We start from the raw sequence: 17,668 nt of genomic DNA, 5'->3' as shown, positions 1-17,668 counted from the left end.
TGAACATTTACATTAGACTATGAAACTGACTACATTCTACAAAGAAATAAAGTTATTAAAAGAACATGTACAACGTCATACGTATGTATGAACATTTACATTGGACTATGAAAACTGACTTTATTCTACAATGATATAAAGTTACTAAAAGAACATGTACAACGTCATACGTATGTATGAACATTTACATTGGACTATGAAAACTGACTTTATTCTACAAAGATATAAAGTTATTAAAAGAACATGTACAACGTCATACATATGTATGAACATTTACATTAGACTATGAAACTGACTACATTCTACAAAGAAATAAAGTTCTTAAAAGAACATGTACAACGTCATACATATGTATGAACATTTACATTAGACTATGAAACTGACTACATTCTACAAAGAAATAAAGTTCTTAAAAGAACATGTACAACGTCATACGTATGTATGAACATTTACATTGGACTATGAAAACTGACTTTATTCTACCATGATATAAAGTTATTAAAAGAACATGTACAACGTCATACGTATGTATGAACATTTACATTGGACTATAAAAACTGACTACATTCTACAAAGATATAAAGTTATTAAAAGAACATGTACAACGTCATACGTATGTATGAACATTTACATTGGACTATGAAAACTGACTTTATTCTTTAATGATATAAAGTTATTAAAAGAACATGTACAACGTCATATGTATGTATGAACATTTACATTGGACTATGAAAACTGACTTTATTCTACAATGATATAAATTTATTAAAAAAACATGTACAACGTCATACATATGTATGAACATTTACATTGGACTATAAAAACTGACTACATTCTACAAAGATATAAAGTTTTAAAAGAATATGTACAACATCATACATATGTATGAACATTTACATTGGACTATGAAAACTGACTACATTCTACAAAGATATAAAGTTATTAAAAGAGCATGTATAACGTCATACGTATGTATGAACATTTACATTGGACTATGAAAACTGACTACATTCTACAAAGATATAAAGATATTAAAAGAGCATGTATAACGTCATACGTATGTATGAACATTTACATTGGACTATGAAAACTGACTACATTCTACAAAGTTATAAAGTTATTAAAAGAACATGTACAACGTCATACGTATGTATGAACATTTACATTGGACTATGAAAACTGACTACATTCTACAATGATATAAAGTTATTAAAAGAACATGTACAACGTCATACGTATGTATGAACATTTACATTGGACTATGAAAACTGACTACATTCTATAAAGATATAAAGTTATTAAAAGAACATGTACAACGTCATACGTAAATATGAACATTTACATTGGATTATGAAAACTGACTACGGTCTACAATGATGGAAAAGAGGCAAATGCAAAAGAGGAGAGTGGAGAAACATGATCCAGGTTGTAAAGTTCGTAATTAGAGTTGGCAAGTTTTAAATTTAGTTTGCATGTGTATGAGGTTATTCTGAAGGATTACGGTGGTCTATTTTTACAATTTGAAGATAAATATAAACAATCATGTTTAAACTAGGATTTTGTGATTAAATCTTTCAATTTTTTGTTGTCAATATAAGAGGTTAAGTGCTGCAAGTAAATAGTTGGTTTTCACTCGTTTTTTTTTTACATGCATACTAAAATATTTCAGTTTCTAAAGAAAAATTACAACTCAATAATTAGAAAAATTACAACACAATAAATTTTAAAAAGCGTTCATTGAATTTCTAAGAGAAAAAAATGTCGCTAAGTAATTGCACGAAGCATAAAAACTTATGCGATCAACAAAAAAGCAAGAGACACCAAGTAACCAGAGTCAGATTGGAAAAGAAAAATTTTAAACTACGACGTTATTTGAAACTGAATCAAAGGTTTTACCAAAATCAAAGGAGATCACTCGAACGAAATCTGTATGCTTGTTCAACCATTTTAACCAAAGATACCGACGTCTGTAACCTTTACAACTTAACTAACATATATTACTGAAAGTACTTAACAAAAAACGGAAAATGCCAAATGAGAAATTAATTTAACCTAGTGCAGAGAAGCCTATACCTCCTCAAAGGAGCCTTTGTTAAAGCATATTATATCATTTCTTACATGAAGTACGACAACTCAATGTTTTCTGTTTCTAATTTGTTATTTTCATTTTTATTTGAGGGAGAAAATTTTCCTTCTTGTTTCAATGTAATAAACCATATTTAATCATTTCTACTTTGCTTGAAGTTTTCTCTTATGCCAAAGAAGACAAGTACCTCCAAAGTTTGAAAGCTTCTACCAAGGTATTTATATAAACAACTAATATTTGAAATATCATCGATCAATTTTCTATAAAAGCGATTGTGTTAAGTAGCGTAGTCAGTTCTCAAGTTTAGTCACGCTATGAAAATTTCGGAACTTTATGATCATTTATTTCTTTAGAAACCTTTTGTTTTCATTGAGAGTCTTTCACTGATCATCAGAAAGTTTAATAAAATCAATTGTGTTTTTTTAATGTACACCGTCAATGATTAAGGACATCAAAACTCAATGTTCTAAAGCTGTTCATCCGACATCACTATTTACTTAATAAAAACTTAAACTGTGTTTGCATTAGCCTGTACAAACGTGCATATCTGAGCTACACCAATTATATCAATCAAAGATAATTTGCAAATGAATCATGAATACATGTTAGAGAAAAATTTTAAACTTTTTTCTTGAAGTTTGTCTGTTTCGCATTACTATTGTTTGCAAAAGAACAAAAAGATGTTTTTTGTGTTTGTACTGGCTTATGCAAACCTTGAGACTTGTGAGAACTCTCTAGCTGGTGCAAACTGTCAACTTTTGGTGTAAATCGTGCACTGACATTGTCTCAAGTTCTACCAAATGTCTCCTCTGTTTGCTTAACCCTGTACAACAATTAAGCATCTTTTACTTCAAAATCCCATCCTATATTCAGTCTTCACAATTCTCTCATTCGAAGTTTCTTCGTGGGTGTACAAGAGGTGAGGTGTGACCTTTCCCTTACTAATTATCAATATACCAACAATTAAATTTTTGATTTTATCTTCCTGTCATCCGTTAATATCCATTGATATTAGCCATTAATGTTCATTCGTGTCCTTTTTTGCAGACGCACAGACGGTCATTGATATATATTTAAATTACGACTGTGAATTGGCTTTGTCGAATATCTTTCAAAGATTGATCAATGATTTGTCTAAAGTTGCCCAAGGACGTCAAGCTATTGAATTAGGAGCGACACCAGTAAGTTGATGAATATGTTTCATAATGTTTACTTCTCTACATTCTGTTGTTCATATCTATGCCACTCGAAAAGGACTGGAACGTAGTCTTCTATTATGAAAAGGACTGGGACATAGTCTATCAACATGAAAAAACCGGAGCATAGTCTATCAACATGAAAAGGACTAGAACATGTCTCTAATATTTTGTGCTGATAATGCTGATTATAATACATCTTTTTATCACGTTTTTATATGAATAGTATCAATGTCGTCTTATTTTTATATGATTTTTCCAGGTTCAAGAACGCAGTATTCGTATCAAAGGTCTGGAATGTCTCGTTTCTATTCTTAAATGTATGGTAGAATGGAGCAGGGATCTTTACTTTAAACCTGATTCTCAGGTGGACGATAATTTTGGTGAGTTTTAACATCTTTATGAAACTGAAGAAACTCGCATGTAGCGAATATAAACTTAATATTGTTATACATTTCGATAAGTTATCGCTTTATGATCCATTGTACCCCTCTTTTGATATCGGCTACACTGACGATTTTTGTCTCCATCAAGATTCCATCTTTCTATACTCTGTATCTCCTATTTATCGAAGGTACTCCATTATTTTCTTATACACACGTTAATGTTCTTAATCGTAACTAGTTGTTCGACAATTGTAGTTAACCTCTCAGGATCTAAGTTATCCCTTAGTTATCTTTTTTACCCTTGCTGGTCTCGCGGTGGATCAAGGCAATATCTTAATGTTTATAGTTACTCATTGTTGACCCATGCTACCCTCAATGTTCTAGTCTATCTCTCAATAATCTATACTATCTTCCCGATGATCTAGGCTATCTGTTAATGAGTTATGCTAACCTTGTAATGATCCACGCGATCCCTTTTTGATCTCCAAATCATCATAGTTATTCCTCAATACTTCTGTTTAATCTTTTCCATATAAATTTCCTGACAGATCTGGTTGATGGTGCACCCACAATTTCTGGAAAAGGAAGCACTGAGGAGAATGAAAACAGGGGGACCCGGTGATTTACAATCTCAAAAACGGGGGTAGTCAGTCGTCTCTTAACAGTACAAAAGCCATCGATAATGCTGAAGAATTTGAGAGTCTTAAACAGAAGAAGGAGACGAAAGAAAAGGGAATGCAATTGTAAGTTTGGTCAACAATTTTGCTTATCTTCTGTACTTTTAATCAATTCTACAATTTACTTTAAGATTTAACAAGAATCCATCAAAGGTATAAAATTCCTTCAATCTGAAGGTCTCCTTGGTGAGACAGCAACGGAAGTCGCTCAGTTCTTACACACTGATGATACACTAGACAAGGTGATGATCATTTTAGACCATCTATATCCCTTGCAATCCTTATGTTTCATTTCACATGATGTTGTCTTCTTTCACTAAAGTTTTCATTTTGTCACATTTGCACGCTATCTTTGAGGAATTTGTAGAAACATTAAATGTTGCTTTGGATTTTGACCCAGTGTTGCGTTTTATGGTTTTAGACTATGATTGGTGAGCTGATTGGTGATCCAGGACAGTAAGTATGTTTTTCACATCTCCCTCGCATGGTAATCACGTAAAAATCACGTTAAGACGTTTGATTCTCATCTTAAGTATTTATTTCAACATAAATTGAGTCAAGAAAAGTTGATTATGTTAATTTGCCATGAAGCCCATGGATGGTTTGCTCATGATACATGAAATAGTAAATCAGAAAATTTAATCGTAAAATCAAGAATGTTTAAAATATGTTTAAGGTTGCATTAAACTCCATGTAAAAGGACAAAAGCTGTTTGAAACTAAGCATTATCTTCAAATCTCTTGGTTATTTTGTCCATAAAACACAAAACAATTTTTAAATTCTCAAAATTTCTCTATCCAGTGAATAATATTGACAGAAGTCAGTAAGATTTGCTACTTTTCAAAATAAGCAAACAATATGTAGTACACTTAGATCTATTGTTCGTCATGTCCTCAACTGTTCTCATATCCTCATATCCTCATATCAACTGTTCCTCGTGTCTTCCTATACTTCTTAGATATGAACGGGAGATAATGTACGCCTATATAGATCAGTTGGATTTCACTGGTACCAATCTTGTGCAAGCTCTGCGATTGTTCTTACATAACTTCCGGCTTCCCGGTGAAGCGCAAAAGATCGATCGACTCATGGAGAAGTTTGCGAGTAGGTTCTGTGAAACGAACCCAAAGTAAGGACATGATTTGTGTCTTGTTATCTGTTGTTTTACATCTCGCATTGCATGCTGGTTCGTGAAACTTACGAAATGACTTTTGTCTATGAACCATGTGTTAATTTTTTTTTCATTTAACATCAACAATAATTTAGGACAGGTTTTTGACGCTTTTTGGTTTTTTTAAGTATTTTCTCATCGAACTTTTATTATTCGAGCTTTGAGGGCTGCAGTCTGCTATTAGATAGAAATAAAGTGAGTTGTTTGAACTGGGAGTATTGTTACATGTTTGTAGATGTAGATCGTCCAGGTTTGTTGAGTCCTGAGAAGGACTGTTGTTGTTGATGTTGACTGGAGTTTCTACAACCTTACTCATGTACAAACATTTTTAGATATAGCTAGGTTAGACTGTCTATGATAAACTTTTATTTTATATTTATCATATTTAGTGACGATGTGTTTGCTAGTGCAGACGCTGCCTACGTTCTGGCTTATTCTATCATCATGTTGACTACTGATCTACATAGTTCACAGGTTACACAGACTTACTTCATTTGCAATGGTTTTCTATAAAAGTGACTTTATGTCTAAGATCATGTGACTCCATTGTGGTGACGCGAGATTTTCATGGCGTTGATATGGAGCCTTCATTGGAATCACGTGAAAATTTAGCCTTTAGATGCGACATCGTAATCACGTGAAATTTTCTTTCAGGTTAAACGGAAGATAACGAAAGAGCAGTACATTCAAATGAATCGTGGTATAAATGACAGTAAAGATCTTCCATCTGAATATCTTGAAGCAATTTATGATGATATTGCACAGAATGAAATCAAGATGAAACATACACCAAAAGTGAACAGTAGATACGATGCTACATGTATGTATTGGAACATTAATACGAGAATCAAGGCTTAACTGAAAAATTGTACAGATGCTAGGTAAAGGTCTTGACTGCGAAGTGTAGAGTCCTAGTTCTGAGATGAAGGTGAAGGTCTTGAGATGGAGGTGTTGGTCTTGAGATGGGTGTAGGAAAGGGGCTTATAATGGATATTGTGATGTTCGGTGTTGGTCTTAAGAGAGCTCCAATGCATTTTCATGAAAGTAAAGAGATTTTTATTGTGCTTCCACTTTACAGATTTACAAAGTGAGAAACATCGTCGTATGTTGTATTCTATGGAAATGGAGCAGATGGCGGAAAACGCCAAAACACAAATGGAAGACGTGAGTCATATTCAGACGGATTTTGTCACGGCGACACAGATTGGTCACGTGAAGACAATGTTCAAGGTACGGGGGTGGAGTCTGGAGGATAATGTTTGTGGTGTATGTAAGGATTGATTAACGAAGCGTTAATTGTGATGTCAACTTATACGGACAGTGCCAAGTACGGGGGGCGTAGATTTCAAAACATGATGACATTCATCTTAATCTTGTTAAAGAAAAGACTTAAATTTTATGTAATGAATGTTTACGGTCACGAAGAGTAAATTTGTTTGATAATCTAATAGTTTAACTGACCAGTGAATGATTTTACTGGATTTTCTATTGAGATAATTCACTACATAAGTTAAATCTGCTTCTTACAACCGGTCCCAGTCCCCATTGTTGACCATTTTGTTTTGTATGTTTAAGGTTGCATGGAGTCCGTTTCTTGCCGCGTTCAGCGTCAATCTACAAGACAACGACGATCCTTCTGTTGCTTCATTTTGTCTTGATGGAATCCGCTGTGCAATACGAATATCTTGCATATTCAGCATGCCTGTAAGTTGATAAACACACAACATTCTGTTCATTTTAATATATTTGGGTATGAAATAACGACATTAATGTCTCTGCATACCTTTTCATCCCTGGTGACCCTTTCCCGGACATAAATATATATTCAAAAATATGTTGAATGTTGAATTGTTGAAATTTATGAATATATTTACGTAGTTACATACACGTCGTGTTCTTTGCGTGTTATATGTTCAAGGTTTAGATGATACTCATATGTATACAATAAAAACAGATGTTTGTTTACCTTTGAATTAATTGTCTGTTTGTGTACATATATGGATATATCAGGATGCATGTGAATGTGAAATAATCTTTTCTTAAAAGTTTTCAATGATTACAGTTAGTTATAATGATGTTAGGGAATATGAATGGAGATTCTTTACCATTAAGTTCATTTTTCGATACTCCTAATAACTCTTTTCACATTGTAGTTGGAAAGAGATGCTTTCGTACAAGCGCTATCCAGGTTCACTTTACTTACTGCGACCAGTGGCACGCATATTCATGAAATGAAAACGAAGAACATCGAGACGATCAAGACACTTCTTACCATCGCTCAAACGGATGGTAATTACATCGGGAAGTCTTGGCTCGAGGTAGAGAGAATCATCTTGCTATATATTATGGTTGGTGTCTACGACTGAAAATATGATCGATTGATTTTTTTCATCAAAGGAAAAAGTCTAGGTCTTGTCTGTAGTGGAAACTTCACGATATTGCTACAGTCTTTAACTTTCATTTTTCCAAGTGCTTTGTTGACCGTATTTCATACCCTTCATCAGAGAATCGTATCACAAATGTACATCTGTAATAAATATGCATAAGAAAATGAAGTTTTTCTCAAGATATTTTTATTTGAAGATATTTTCTACGTATGTATTTAACGTTTATGTTCGTCTTGTTGGACACTCGTTTTCGTTGCTCAAATGCTCGTTCCGCTCGGCGCATCTTTTTACGTTTCCCTAAAGTCATTGTTTTCATTCTAGATACTGAAATGCATTTCCCAACTTGAATTGGCTCAACTTATCGGTACTGGTGTGAAAACGCGATACCTTCACACGGCGTCCAGCGGTGTTACTAATTCACCCACAGCATTCACCGCAAACAACAAGACATCTTATGATATAACCTCAGGTTGCTTATAACATTGTTGTGACGCTCATAGAAAAATGTCAAATACTAACGTTGGGTGCTTTTCTTTGCTTGTATTTCTATGAAGGTCGGATGCCTGTTGCCGCTGACTCGAAAAAAGCGGCTGGCTCACAGGAAGCCATTGGGGAGACCGCTGCACAAAGTGTTGTCGTTGCAGTTGACAGGTAACGTTTACTTTAATGATAGCTATGTGGATTGTATTTTGTGACCTATCTCCCACCCCAGGGGCGAAGCTAGAACGTTAATGCAGGGGGAGAGGTGAATATTCACATATATGGTCATATATTCCGCTGTGACCAACTAATTTCTTTTCAAATTAAAATAGCTTTTAAACCAAATCATTCAAGCAAAACTAAATATATGAATATTAACCCCTCCCATTCAGCGTTCTGGCTTCACCCCTGCCCCCCCAGGATTCTTTAAAATTGTCTTTAAGCTAGAGTGGGCCTTCTAACAGCAAGAAAAGTCGATGGATGATTCTCTATGTAGACATGTTCATTGTCCATGTTAGCAGAGTCCTGAGAATGACTGTTATTGTTATTGTTGACTGACGTTTTGACATCCTTAGCGGTAGTCATCTTCAGGCTCAAGTAAACCAGAGAACATTGAAGATAAACATGAAATTTAAATTTTGAAGAACTCGTGCACTGTCCATACGTTATGTTCTCTCAGCAGAATATCTTCATCTCAACTTCTTCATTGTGTTTTATTACGTTTAGATTTTTCACGGGATCAGTGAAACTGGATGGTGATGCTATCGGTAGGTTTGCATGTATACATTAAACTGCATCTTACATAAGATTTTTATACATCTAACTTGATCATAATTCACTGACCATTCTTTATCCCAAGTATCCAAATCTCCAGTTCCCAAGTCCCAGTATCCAAATCCCCAGTTCTCAAATCCCAAGTATCGTTATCTCCTGTATCCAAATCTCAAAATGTTTTCGTTTTTCTCCTAAGTCGATTTCGTGGGAGGTTTACGTCAAGTCTCGAAAGTTGAGCTTTCCAATCCTACAATGATACGTATGTTTAGTCTGCAGAAGATCGTAGAGATTACTTATTACAATATGGGTCGTATTCGGCTGCAATGGTCACGAATATGGGCTGTGTTGGGAGATCATTTTAACAAGGTTAGCGATTATTAACGACTAAGATTGTATCTTGATATTAATAATAAAAACATAAGGTTGTTATGATGTACTCAGGTATAGTAACAAGATAATCGTTGTGTTCAATGTTCTACCAACTAAACTATCAGATAAACTGTGAACTATGATGATATTTTAAAACACAGTTCTAGTTTCTTTCATATCTCATATCTCAAGTATAAAACAAGATAATCAATGCCTTCATCTCCAATGTTCTACCAACTATAGTACTTCTCCATCTTAGATAATTTATGTGCCATTTTAGTGTGGTTGTAACCCTAATGAAGAAGTTGCGTTCTTCTGTGTCGACTCTTTGCGACAATTATTCATTTAATTCTTGGAAAAGGCGAATTGCCAAATTTCCGATTTCAAAAGGATTTTCTCCGACCCTTTGAATACATAGTGAAGAAAAATAGGTAAGTTTATGCAGGAGTCAATTCTGTCGGAAAATGTAAAGTTTCTTGCAGCTTGAAAATCTTTCTCTCAAATAAACAAAATTTGTGGCAGACTTTGCAGCTTCTTTTCCAAATTGAAATTTTACGAAGAATTTTACAAAGGAAGTCTTTCAATCAATCGCTCTGTTATAATTGGAAGGATTTGATTAAAATTCTTTCTTCGATATCTTTATGAACTTGGCAACAAATTTGTAAACTTTGCAACAGTCATTATAAAGTCCGTGTATAAGGTGTTGTATTTCCTCGTTATAAAATGAGACATCAGCTGAGGATGTTTTGAAATTTGTGATGTTTCTTTTTAGAAATCAGAATGGATGACAACAACTTATAATCACGCGCTATATGCTATCATCGATGTTTTTACTCAGTATTTTGATATTCTTGCTGAAATTCTTCTTGATGGTATGTATGGCCATCTAGAGTTGTGTGTCAAATAAGGTAAGCTTGAGATTACGCAACGTGTTTGTGCTTGGCATTTGCCTTGGGGATTGGTTCGTTGTGTCAGAGTTTGTGATTGGTTTGAAATATCAGAGTTAGTGATTGGTTTGAACTATCAGAGTTAGTGATTGCTTTGAACTATGAGAGTTTGTGATCGGTTTGAATTATGAGAGTTTGTGATTATTTTGAACTAAGAGAGTGTTTGATTGGTTTAAAGTATGAGAGTGTGTGATTGGTTTGATTTGAGGTACATTAATATACAAGAAGTATCAGAGTTTCTTACAGGTTCGACTGTAAATGCTTTGTAACACCATGTCCTGCTTTGCTTGTTCATTCCATACATGTCTTAAGATAACGAGCAGTTGGCGAGGTCTGGTACCAATTGTTTGGAAAATCTCGTCATATCCAATGGCAGCGCGTTCTCCAAAGACGTCTGGGAAAATACATGTCAATGTGTAAAGACGATATTTGAATCAACTATACCTCACGAACTATTGAAATGGAGACCCGCTGACCAACAAGTAATAAGAGTCTACCCACACCTGATGTCACTCTGCGTCATCACCACTCAAGGTAAGTTACACTTAGGGCCTGATTACATGGAGGCGAACTGGCCCGGATAGCGAGCTAGCCCGATGATTTCAAGGGATTGAAAAGAGCCAAAACGTCAAGGTTTAAAATTACAACTGTTTGCGAAGCGCCACACGTCATTCCATTTGTAATTATGAAATTATGGCAAATTGGTTGTTTTAATTTAAATGTTTTGCGTAGTTATTAAATCAGAATATTGTGAAATTGCTTGAGAAAATTTATCTGATGATTAGTATTGAATCGTTTCCATTTGCCAAAATGATTTAACGCTTGGCTGAATCCCGGCTGCCGGGATCATGTAATCCGCCCCTTAGTATTTTTTATTAAGTTTGAAAGCCTGAAACTCTAAAATTTTAGACAAACTTTCACAACTATTCGGTTTATTTTATGTATTTAGTACCTTTACGATTTACGTATATTGTAGATAAAGTCACTTGTCGACCTGGAGGATGATATCGTGCCCAAATATCCGGAAGGTAAATATAAAGTTTGTGAATTCTTTTAAAGGAAAGTTTTTGCTTCGATTGTCTCCATAATTATAAGATTGGGAAATATTTCACGGTAAGCTAAAGTTTGCATATTAAAAAAGCTCATTTGAACCAAAAGCTCATATGAAGCAAAAGTTCGCATATTGCAATATAGCTCGTGTGAATCTTTAACTCGTATGGACCAACAACTTGCATTCTTTTGAGTAGCCAGTGAAAATTTTCCGTATTATTTTTCAGACGAGGACGAACAAGATGGCCAGCAATCGTCAAAAGGTTTGAATGAAACGCAGGAGGAAATGCCTCAAGAAACAGTTTAAGAAACCAAAGAACAAGACAGCATTAGTTTACATAGTACGCCTAGTTTACGATTTGAACCTGTCAAAGAACACGAACCAGGTAACTATGTGTTAGAAATCAATTGAGATTAATAATTTGTTGTCACAGCCTGCTGCCATTTACGTGTTTAATTTACTTTGGTTTATTGGAAAGGCATAGCAAAACGTATAATTGATATTTGCGTTTGAAAACTCAATCTGAAGTAAATGGCGACGTCATGTAACATTTCCTGAAACTGCTTATGTTCTAAAAACTTACATTTTTTTCAATGTTTGAAACAATAATGTTGTTAATTGTTATTAACAGAATTAATAATGTTACTAATTAGCACTGATTGAACTAATAATTTTGCTAATTGTTACTAATAGAACTAATAATGTTACTAATTAGTAATTATTACTACTTCTCCTGTTAACACTTATTTTTCATAAAAAATAGCACTAACTTAAGAAACTCATTTTTGTTTTATTTTTTGGCATTCGTTGCTTATTTTATTTTATTTTATTTTAGAAGACCTCTAATAAGATAAATTCGCCTTTCGTTTGGCATATTCAAATGTTCGATTTTTACCGACAAATGAAAAAATCGTCTGAGCGTGAATACGGAAATGTTAAACCAACACCCGAGTGACATTTTTTAATTTTTTCATGTATGTACTTTAACGTCGTAAAATCATCTGATTATTTTAGTTGTGCAGACGGAGAGGATGCTGTTCAATTCATTGATCATTAAGTTTGTCGCTCAGTTGGAACTTATCCAAATGATCGACAATGTCGTCTTTTTCCCAAGCATCAGCAAGCGAGAAGATGAAGATACTATGGCTGAATTACAGGTCAGTTGTAATTACGGTCATTGTAGGTAATACTGAGATAAATTGCTTGGTTGTAATGTTGTTATACCAGAGTTCCCCTTGGTGGCTCAACAAAGTCCTTAGCTGAAATACAGAATAAGGAGCTTTAGCAAAGACTATGAGTTTGATTTACGTCATTTTAGAGCGAAAACATTGTAGCGACAACAAAAACACGTAGCCGTCATCAATCTGAGTACGATGTTTTGTAAAAAATTCGTCGTGGCGACTACGATGTCTTTTTAAGCAAAGAAAGTAGATATATTTCTTCATTCTGTAAGAAATTAGTTTACAGTACTATTTTCGAGCATCCAGGCTTTAATTTAGGACCCTTTTGGGAGCAGATGTACATTTAAAAGTAAAATATGACCTGCAAAACTTTCATGTATTTCGTACGCAAATGAAAGGTAAACAAACAAAAAATAGTACAAATATATCGTACATAAAACTTAAAATAGTGAAGATTTTTCATTTTAAAGAGTCCTATATTCTCGCAAAATCAGTATTACCGATTCTTTGAAATCATTATTGACAAATAGAGCCGTAGCTGCTTCGCAAACTTCGGTGTTTTACACAATAAAAAGTCTCGTTCTGTTGTTTATAATTAAAACAAAATTTTGATGAAGCGACAACGACAACAAACTTCCTCGTGCCATTCCCTTACACGGTCAAACTTCGTACTCGTTGTCGTAGTCGTACTCTTGCTAAAGCTCCCTAATATGTAATAAACAGAAAAGACACTTGGCATCTTTAGTTGTTAGCAATAAATTTAATCAATGAAAAAGTTTGTCAAACAAAATGTGCCAGGATTGTCACCATTGCACTTGACTGTATACAATTAAGTTGTTTTTGTTTGATGTGTTAGGACACTTGGAGTCTTTAGTTGTAAGAAATAGATTTAATCTCGGAAACATTGTCATTTCGTTGTCTCTAAGCCATTACAATTGGATAGCACAAAATAAAGTTGCTACAGAACATTTTTTGTTACTTTCCTTCTAAATTCCTCTCTCAGAATAAGCTAGAGGATCCATACTTTAAAAAATTTGTCATTATTGCTATCCTTATCTATCTACAGTAATTAGTCATTTCCAATCCTCCAAGTTCCCATGTGTCTTTTACCAGAATCCTTTATCCCTCCATATGTCTATGTAGGTCATGTATTCATCTTATATAAAGTTCTATATTTCATATTCTTTGTTCTTAGAAACTCATTGCTTATGGTCATATTGTTGGTGATACACCAGACTCCATTGAACCAGAAAGGCGTTTAATTGACAGAATTATCGAGACTATTTGTAGTTGCTTTACTGGTATAATTACTGATGTAAACGTTCAAATACAAATTATAAAGATATTTATAAAAGTGATGTCAAACTGATAAAGTATTTAATGAGAGAAATGATGTATCCTTGAGGAATTTAACGAGGGTAACGACATATGTTTTTTACATTTTTAGTTTAATTTTTTATTATTTTTAATATTACGTCACCTACACCAGATATAACATAAAGTTCACAAAAAATATTCTCGTACTATATTGAACTTGCAGGAACGATGTCTCTTTAAAGGAAAGAGCTATTTGTTTTATAAATAAAAGAAGAAATATGCTAGGAAGACAATTTGATCTTTATAAAAACAGGACATTAATTTAATTTTCAAAGCCTTTATCAAACTTTCTATTTTATGAAGTTATTATAAATTACTTACAAAAATCATCACAGAAAAGAGTATCCAACCATGTATCAAAACCGTATGAGGTACATACCCATATTTTTCAAGGAGTTTAATGAAGTTAATCATCTATTGAATTTAAAAGTTTTGTCAAATTTTCGTAGATTCTTTACAATACGACAATAAGAAATTGAAGGTCTGTTATGGCGATCGGTGCTTAGTACCTATTACATCAATACATCTCTTGATCTTTGACCCTGGAGTTTCAGAAAAACAGTTTGGCTATTTCCATTTGGACAATTTTTGGCCTTTATTCTCTTCAAATTTTTTTTCTAAAATTTATACTGGGGCCTGTTGCACGAAGCGTGGATAGCGTTATCCATTGGATAGTAGTTTTTTAAATTTGTGAATGTGCATGGTTATATTTTGTTTATGATGATGAAACTTTGTAATTCTAGAACCAATATTGTATTTCATTTATTGTCCAGTTCGAATCGTTGATTTTTCCTTTTTAAGATATTTTTGAAGCGCTCAAAAACGTTGCTACTCAGTTTAATGGATAGCGTTATTCGGCCTTCGTGTAACTGATCTCTTCTTTGGTAATTTATTGGTAAAGTCTCTGCAAAATATAAATCTGGTGAGAACCACATATGGACAATGAACATGATTATTGTCTACTTTTCAGCTGTATCCAGTTACAAGTGCGAAAGTGAATTAGAATGATCTCGTGATGAGCCCATCCCTTCCTTACATTTTAATGATGTGTACATTACAATACGATTAAAGACAAAATTGAAGAAATATTTCAATATAAAACTGTGACTCTACGTTGTGGAACGAAATAATAAGTGTGGAAATGAAGAAATAGTCGTTTTGGTCATATTTGGTGAGTAAAATTGTGTAAAACATTGATTTTAAAGCCGTATTGTTTAGCTACTCGTTGTATTGTAAGGTTTGACTAAATGGCAGAATACTCGTCCACTTGGATTCATTGACTGTGCATCCACATTTCAGTAGATACACAGATGATATTATGCCGTATATAAGATGATTCTAACTTCTGAGAAAAGAAAATCAACGTGAAACGAAACTATAAGATAAATAGCGCTACATCTATTGGACGATAATATATATTTATGCTTAGTATATTAAATTGCGTTTCATCATATAAACATGAATGATCTGTTTACTTATCAAAACGACTATATTTTAATATTTAAATCACCACGAACGATTTGCATCAATTATACATTACCACATTGATAGGTAATTATAGATTTATAGTGCCATTGTCGCACAACCTAAGATTTCTGTTGTGTGGGATGCTAAATCACGATTCTTTTGACGACAAACGTTGGTCATTACCACGAGTATTAAAATCAAAAAATGCTTATCCAATTCGTCTCTTCAAGACTTCAACTCAATGCGTTACAATGCATTAAAAGACACATGCAACATAAAATTCGGATTGTTATTTTTGTACTTTACATAAAGGTATAGCTCCAACTAATAGTTCACCAAAGTTTGAGACTCAAAGGATAAATATTTTTGAAGATATGGAAGTTTAAAGTTGATGCTTTACTGACAACGTATTAAAAATGCCCGACGAGCTAACGACGGCTACCGATTGGAAAAAGGTCGTTGTGACGTAATAGTTGACATTAGCTAAACGCGGTCAATTGCGCGCTTCGTTCTAAATATATTGGTAATTTCTTTGCCTGCATTAACAACACGACAATTTAGCATTGAAAATATGGTTTATTGTGCCGCATTTAATTATAAAACAGTTCTTCTAAGAACCATCAAACGCAGCAAAGGTTTCTTTTTCGTTTCGAAAACAAGCGCATACGAGATATTTGGATTGAAAAATCTGACGCAAAAATTTGAACCCAACAAAGAGCTCAAAATTGTGCTCGCAACATTTCGAGAGTTCGTGCTTCGTGGAAAATTTTGAAGCGATGCAATCAGTAGGATGGAAAGCAGGACGGCCTCGCCTTAAGAAGGATGCTGTATCCACGATTTTTTAATACTCTGTGGAACCCACAAGTGTAGCATCTAAAAGGAAGCAGCCAACAAATGTTAGAACTGCATTTGAGAAGAGACGAAGGCAAGAGGTGATTATTATAGTTATAGTTAGCGATATTTGTTTACATTTATAAAAACTAAGCTAAATAGCATTACCAAATTGAGGACAATTTTATAATTTTAGATTATTGACGACGTTCTTGCAGAACATGACGACTTTCTTGTTGGCGACGACCACGATGTGTCGACATCGGCTCGAAATGTTTGTGCGTTTTACCTCAAAGGAAGTTTGTCTAAGATAAAGATGTCAAAATATATGTAGACAGCGAAACACAAACATATACAGTGGTAACTAATTCAGACTAATGTCGTTTGATCATTTCTTTGTTATTTTAACTCATAGAAAATTCCTTAACTACCTTAGAAGCGCAATGTGAAATGCCAAGCAGCCATAACAATCCGTCCGCAAAACACGTAAGGTCAAGAACCACTCAAACAAAAGTGCCAAATATGATAAGTAGAGGTATAGACTTTCCATTTCGGTCGTTTTGATTTTTGTGAAAAATTTTAATTTTATCTAAAGGTTGAGTTAATTTCAACAAAAAATCATAGCACACAGACGACGTCATGTGAAATTGAACATTTTGAGGATAGCGCTGTATGGTCTGATACAGAAAGCACGTCGACGATGAGCAATAGCTACAATGGATCAGACTCTCACTCGTTTTCTTCACTCTCAGGCATAGGTCCAATGTCATGTGTGTACGACCATAGCTGTTTTACGACAGCTTCGTTTGTACACACTGTGGCAAACTTTTCCTCTTATGTGATATAAAATTATCGCCATGTATCAGAGGATCAGTATTGTTTACCTCTTGGCAACATATACTTTCCGTCCTGTACTCATGACCACACAAAGCCACACTCACACCTAAAAGATAAAAACATTGTTTTTACTTTGGGAAAAACAATGAAGCATCAATAAAATGCAACTAACCATTCAACATTTCCAATTCTGTGAATGTATTTATCTTCGCTTTCCGATGACGGAGAATTGTCATCATTATGACCACCTTGCGCGTTGGCCAAAGGCTCAAACATGTAAGGTTGTGCCTCATTGTTATTGATGATAATATCATAATCGGCTTCTTCAGAAGAATGCATTAATTTTTGATAAATAAAAAACAGTAATAGCAAACTACCGAAAGCCGTGCAAGTCGTAGAACGATATAAGAACAATGCTTGTTTATGTCAACTAATACGTCACTCTTTCCCA

General features: G+C 33.9%; 2 protein-coding genes and 1 long non-coding RNA gene across 7 annotated transcripts; 2 read left to right on the top strand and 1 right to left on the bottom strand.

Moving 5' to 3' along the window:
* The first annotated feature begins 2,181 nt into the window (after positions 1 to 2,181).
* LOC124450954 (brefeldin A-inhibited guanine nucleotide-exchange protein 1-like) lies at positions 2,182 to 10,950 on the top strand. Of its 3 annotated transcripts, XM_047001606.1 has the most exons (16): positions 2,182 to 2,300; positions 3,134 to 3,267; positions 3,545 to 3,665; positions 4,767 to 4,801; positions 5,304 to 5,474; positions 5,906 to 5,990; positions 6,171 to 6,336; positions 6,595 to 6,746; positions 7,092 to 7,220; positions 7,670 to 7,834; positions 8,225 to 8,372; positions 8,458 to 8,554; positions 9,110 to 9,150; positions 9,354 to 9,523; positions 10,299 to 10,434; positions 10,786 to 10,950. In XM_047001606.1, the coding sequence occupies exons 4-15, from the start codon at positions 4,770 to 4,772 to the stop codon at positions 10,431 to 10,433; spliced, it is 1,491 nt and encodes a 496-aa protein (XP_046857562.1). In that variant the 5' UTR covers positions 2,182 to 2,300; positions 3,134 to 3,267; positions 3,545 to 3,665; positions 4,767 to 4,769; the 3' UTR covers position 10,434; positions 10,786 to 10,950. The 3 variants fall into 3 exon arrangements, with proteins under 3 accessions (XP_046857562.1, XP_046857563.1, XP_046857564.1); XM_047001607.1 differs by lacking the exons at positions 10,299 to 10,434; positions 10,786 to 10,950 and adding an exon at positions 9,807 to 9,888 and having other exon boundaries at positions 2,183 to 2,300; XM_047001608.1 differs by lacking the exons at positions 2,182 to 2,300; positions 10,299 to 10,434; positions 10,786 to 10,950 and having other exon boundaries at positions 9,110 to 9,154; positions 9,354 to 9,445.
* A 37-nt stretch (positions 10,951 to 10,987) lies between these two features.
* LOC124450963 (brefeldin A-inhibited guanine nucleotide-exchange protein 2-like) lies at positions 10,988 to 14,477 on the top strand. 2 transcript variants are annotated; one of them, XR_006950275.1, is made up of 5 exons: positions 10,988 to 11,007; positions 11,450 to 11,501; positions 11,751 to 11,909; positions 12,539 to 12,681; positions 13,901 to 14,061. XR_006950275.1 is itself a non-coding variant. In XM_047001622.1 (2 exons), exons 1-2 carry the CDS (start codon positions 12,556 to 12,558, stop codon positions 14,072 to 14,074), a joined length of 300 nt encoding a protein of 99 aa, XP_046857578.1. In that variant the 5' UTR covers positions 12,384 to 12,555; the 3' UTR covers positions 14,075 to 14,477. The 2 variants fall into 2 exon arrangements, 1 of the variants encoding a protein (XP_046857578.1); XM_047001622.1 differs by lacking the exons at positions 10,988 to 11,007; positions 11,450 to 11,501; positions 11,751 to 11,909 and having other exon boundaries at positions 12,384 to 12,681; positions 13,901 to 14,477.
* A 1,907-nt stretch (positions 14,478 to 16,384) lies between these two features.
* LOC124450966 lies at positions 16,385 to 16,929 on the bottom strand. Of its 2 annotated transcripts, XR_006950278.1 has the most exons (3): positions 16,812 to 16,878; positions 16,549 to 16,685; positions 16,385 to 16,422 (listed from the first exon to the last, which is right to left on the bottom strand). It is a non-coding gene; the product is annotated as an uncharacterized LOC124450966 (long non-coding RNA). The 2 variants fall into 2 exon arrangements; XR_006950277.1 differs by lacking the exon at positions 16,385 to 16,422 and having other exon boundaries at positions 16,482 to 16,685; positions 16,812 to 16,929.
* Between the last annotated feature and the right edge of the window lie 739 nt (positions 16,930 to 17,668).

Source organism: Xenia sp. Carnegie-2017, unplaced genomic scaffold (assembly GCF_021976095.1).
Source record: "Xenia sp. Carnegie-2017 unplaced genomic scaffold, XeniaSp_v1 HiC_scaffold_24, whole genome shotgun sequence".
In the NCBI taxonomy this organism is placed as follows: domain Eukaryota; kingdom Metazoa; phylum Cnidaria; class Anthozoa; order Malacalcyonacea; family Xeniidae; genus Xenia; species Xenia sp. Carnegie-2017.
The sequence above is the reverse complement of the archived record's forward strand: the minus strand, read 5'-3'. Positions and strand labels throughout refer to the sequence as shown.

Coding starts and splice junctions, on each gene's coding strand:
- LOC124450954 (XM_047001606.1), top strand. CDS start 4,770: ATGATTGGTGAGCTGATTGGTGATCCAGGACA. Junction 7,221..7,669: donor CTTGCATATTCAGCATGCCT/GTAAGTTGATAA, acceptor TTCACATTGTAG/TTGGAAAGAGATGCTTTCGT. Junction 8,555..9,109: donor GTTGTCGTTGCAGTTGACAG/GTAACGTTTACT, acceptor TATTACGTTTAG/ATTTTTCACGGGATCAGTGA.
- LOC124450963 (XM_047001622.1), top strand. CDS start 12,556: ATGCTGTTCAATTCATTGATCATTAAGTTTGTCGCTCAGTTGGAACTT. Junction 12,682..13,900: donor ATACTATGGCTGAATTACAG/GTCAGTTGTAAT, acceptor CTTTGTTCTTAG/AAACTCATTGCTTATGGTCA.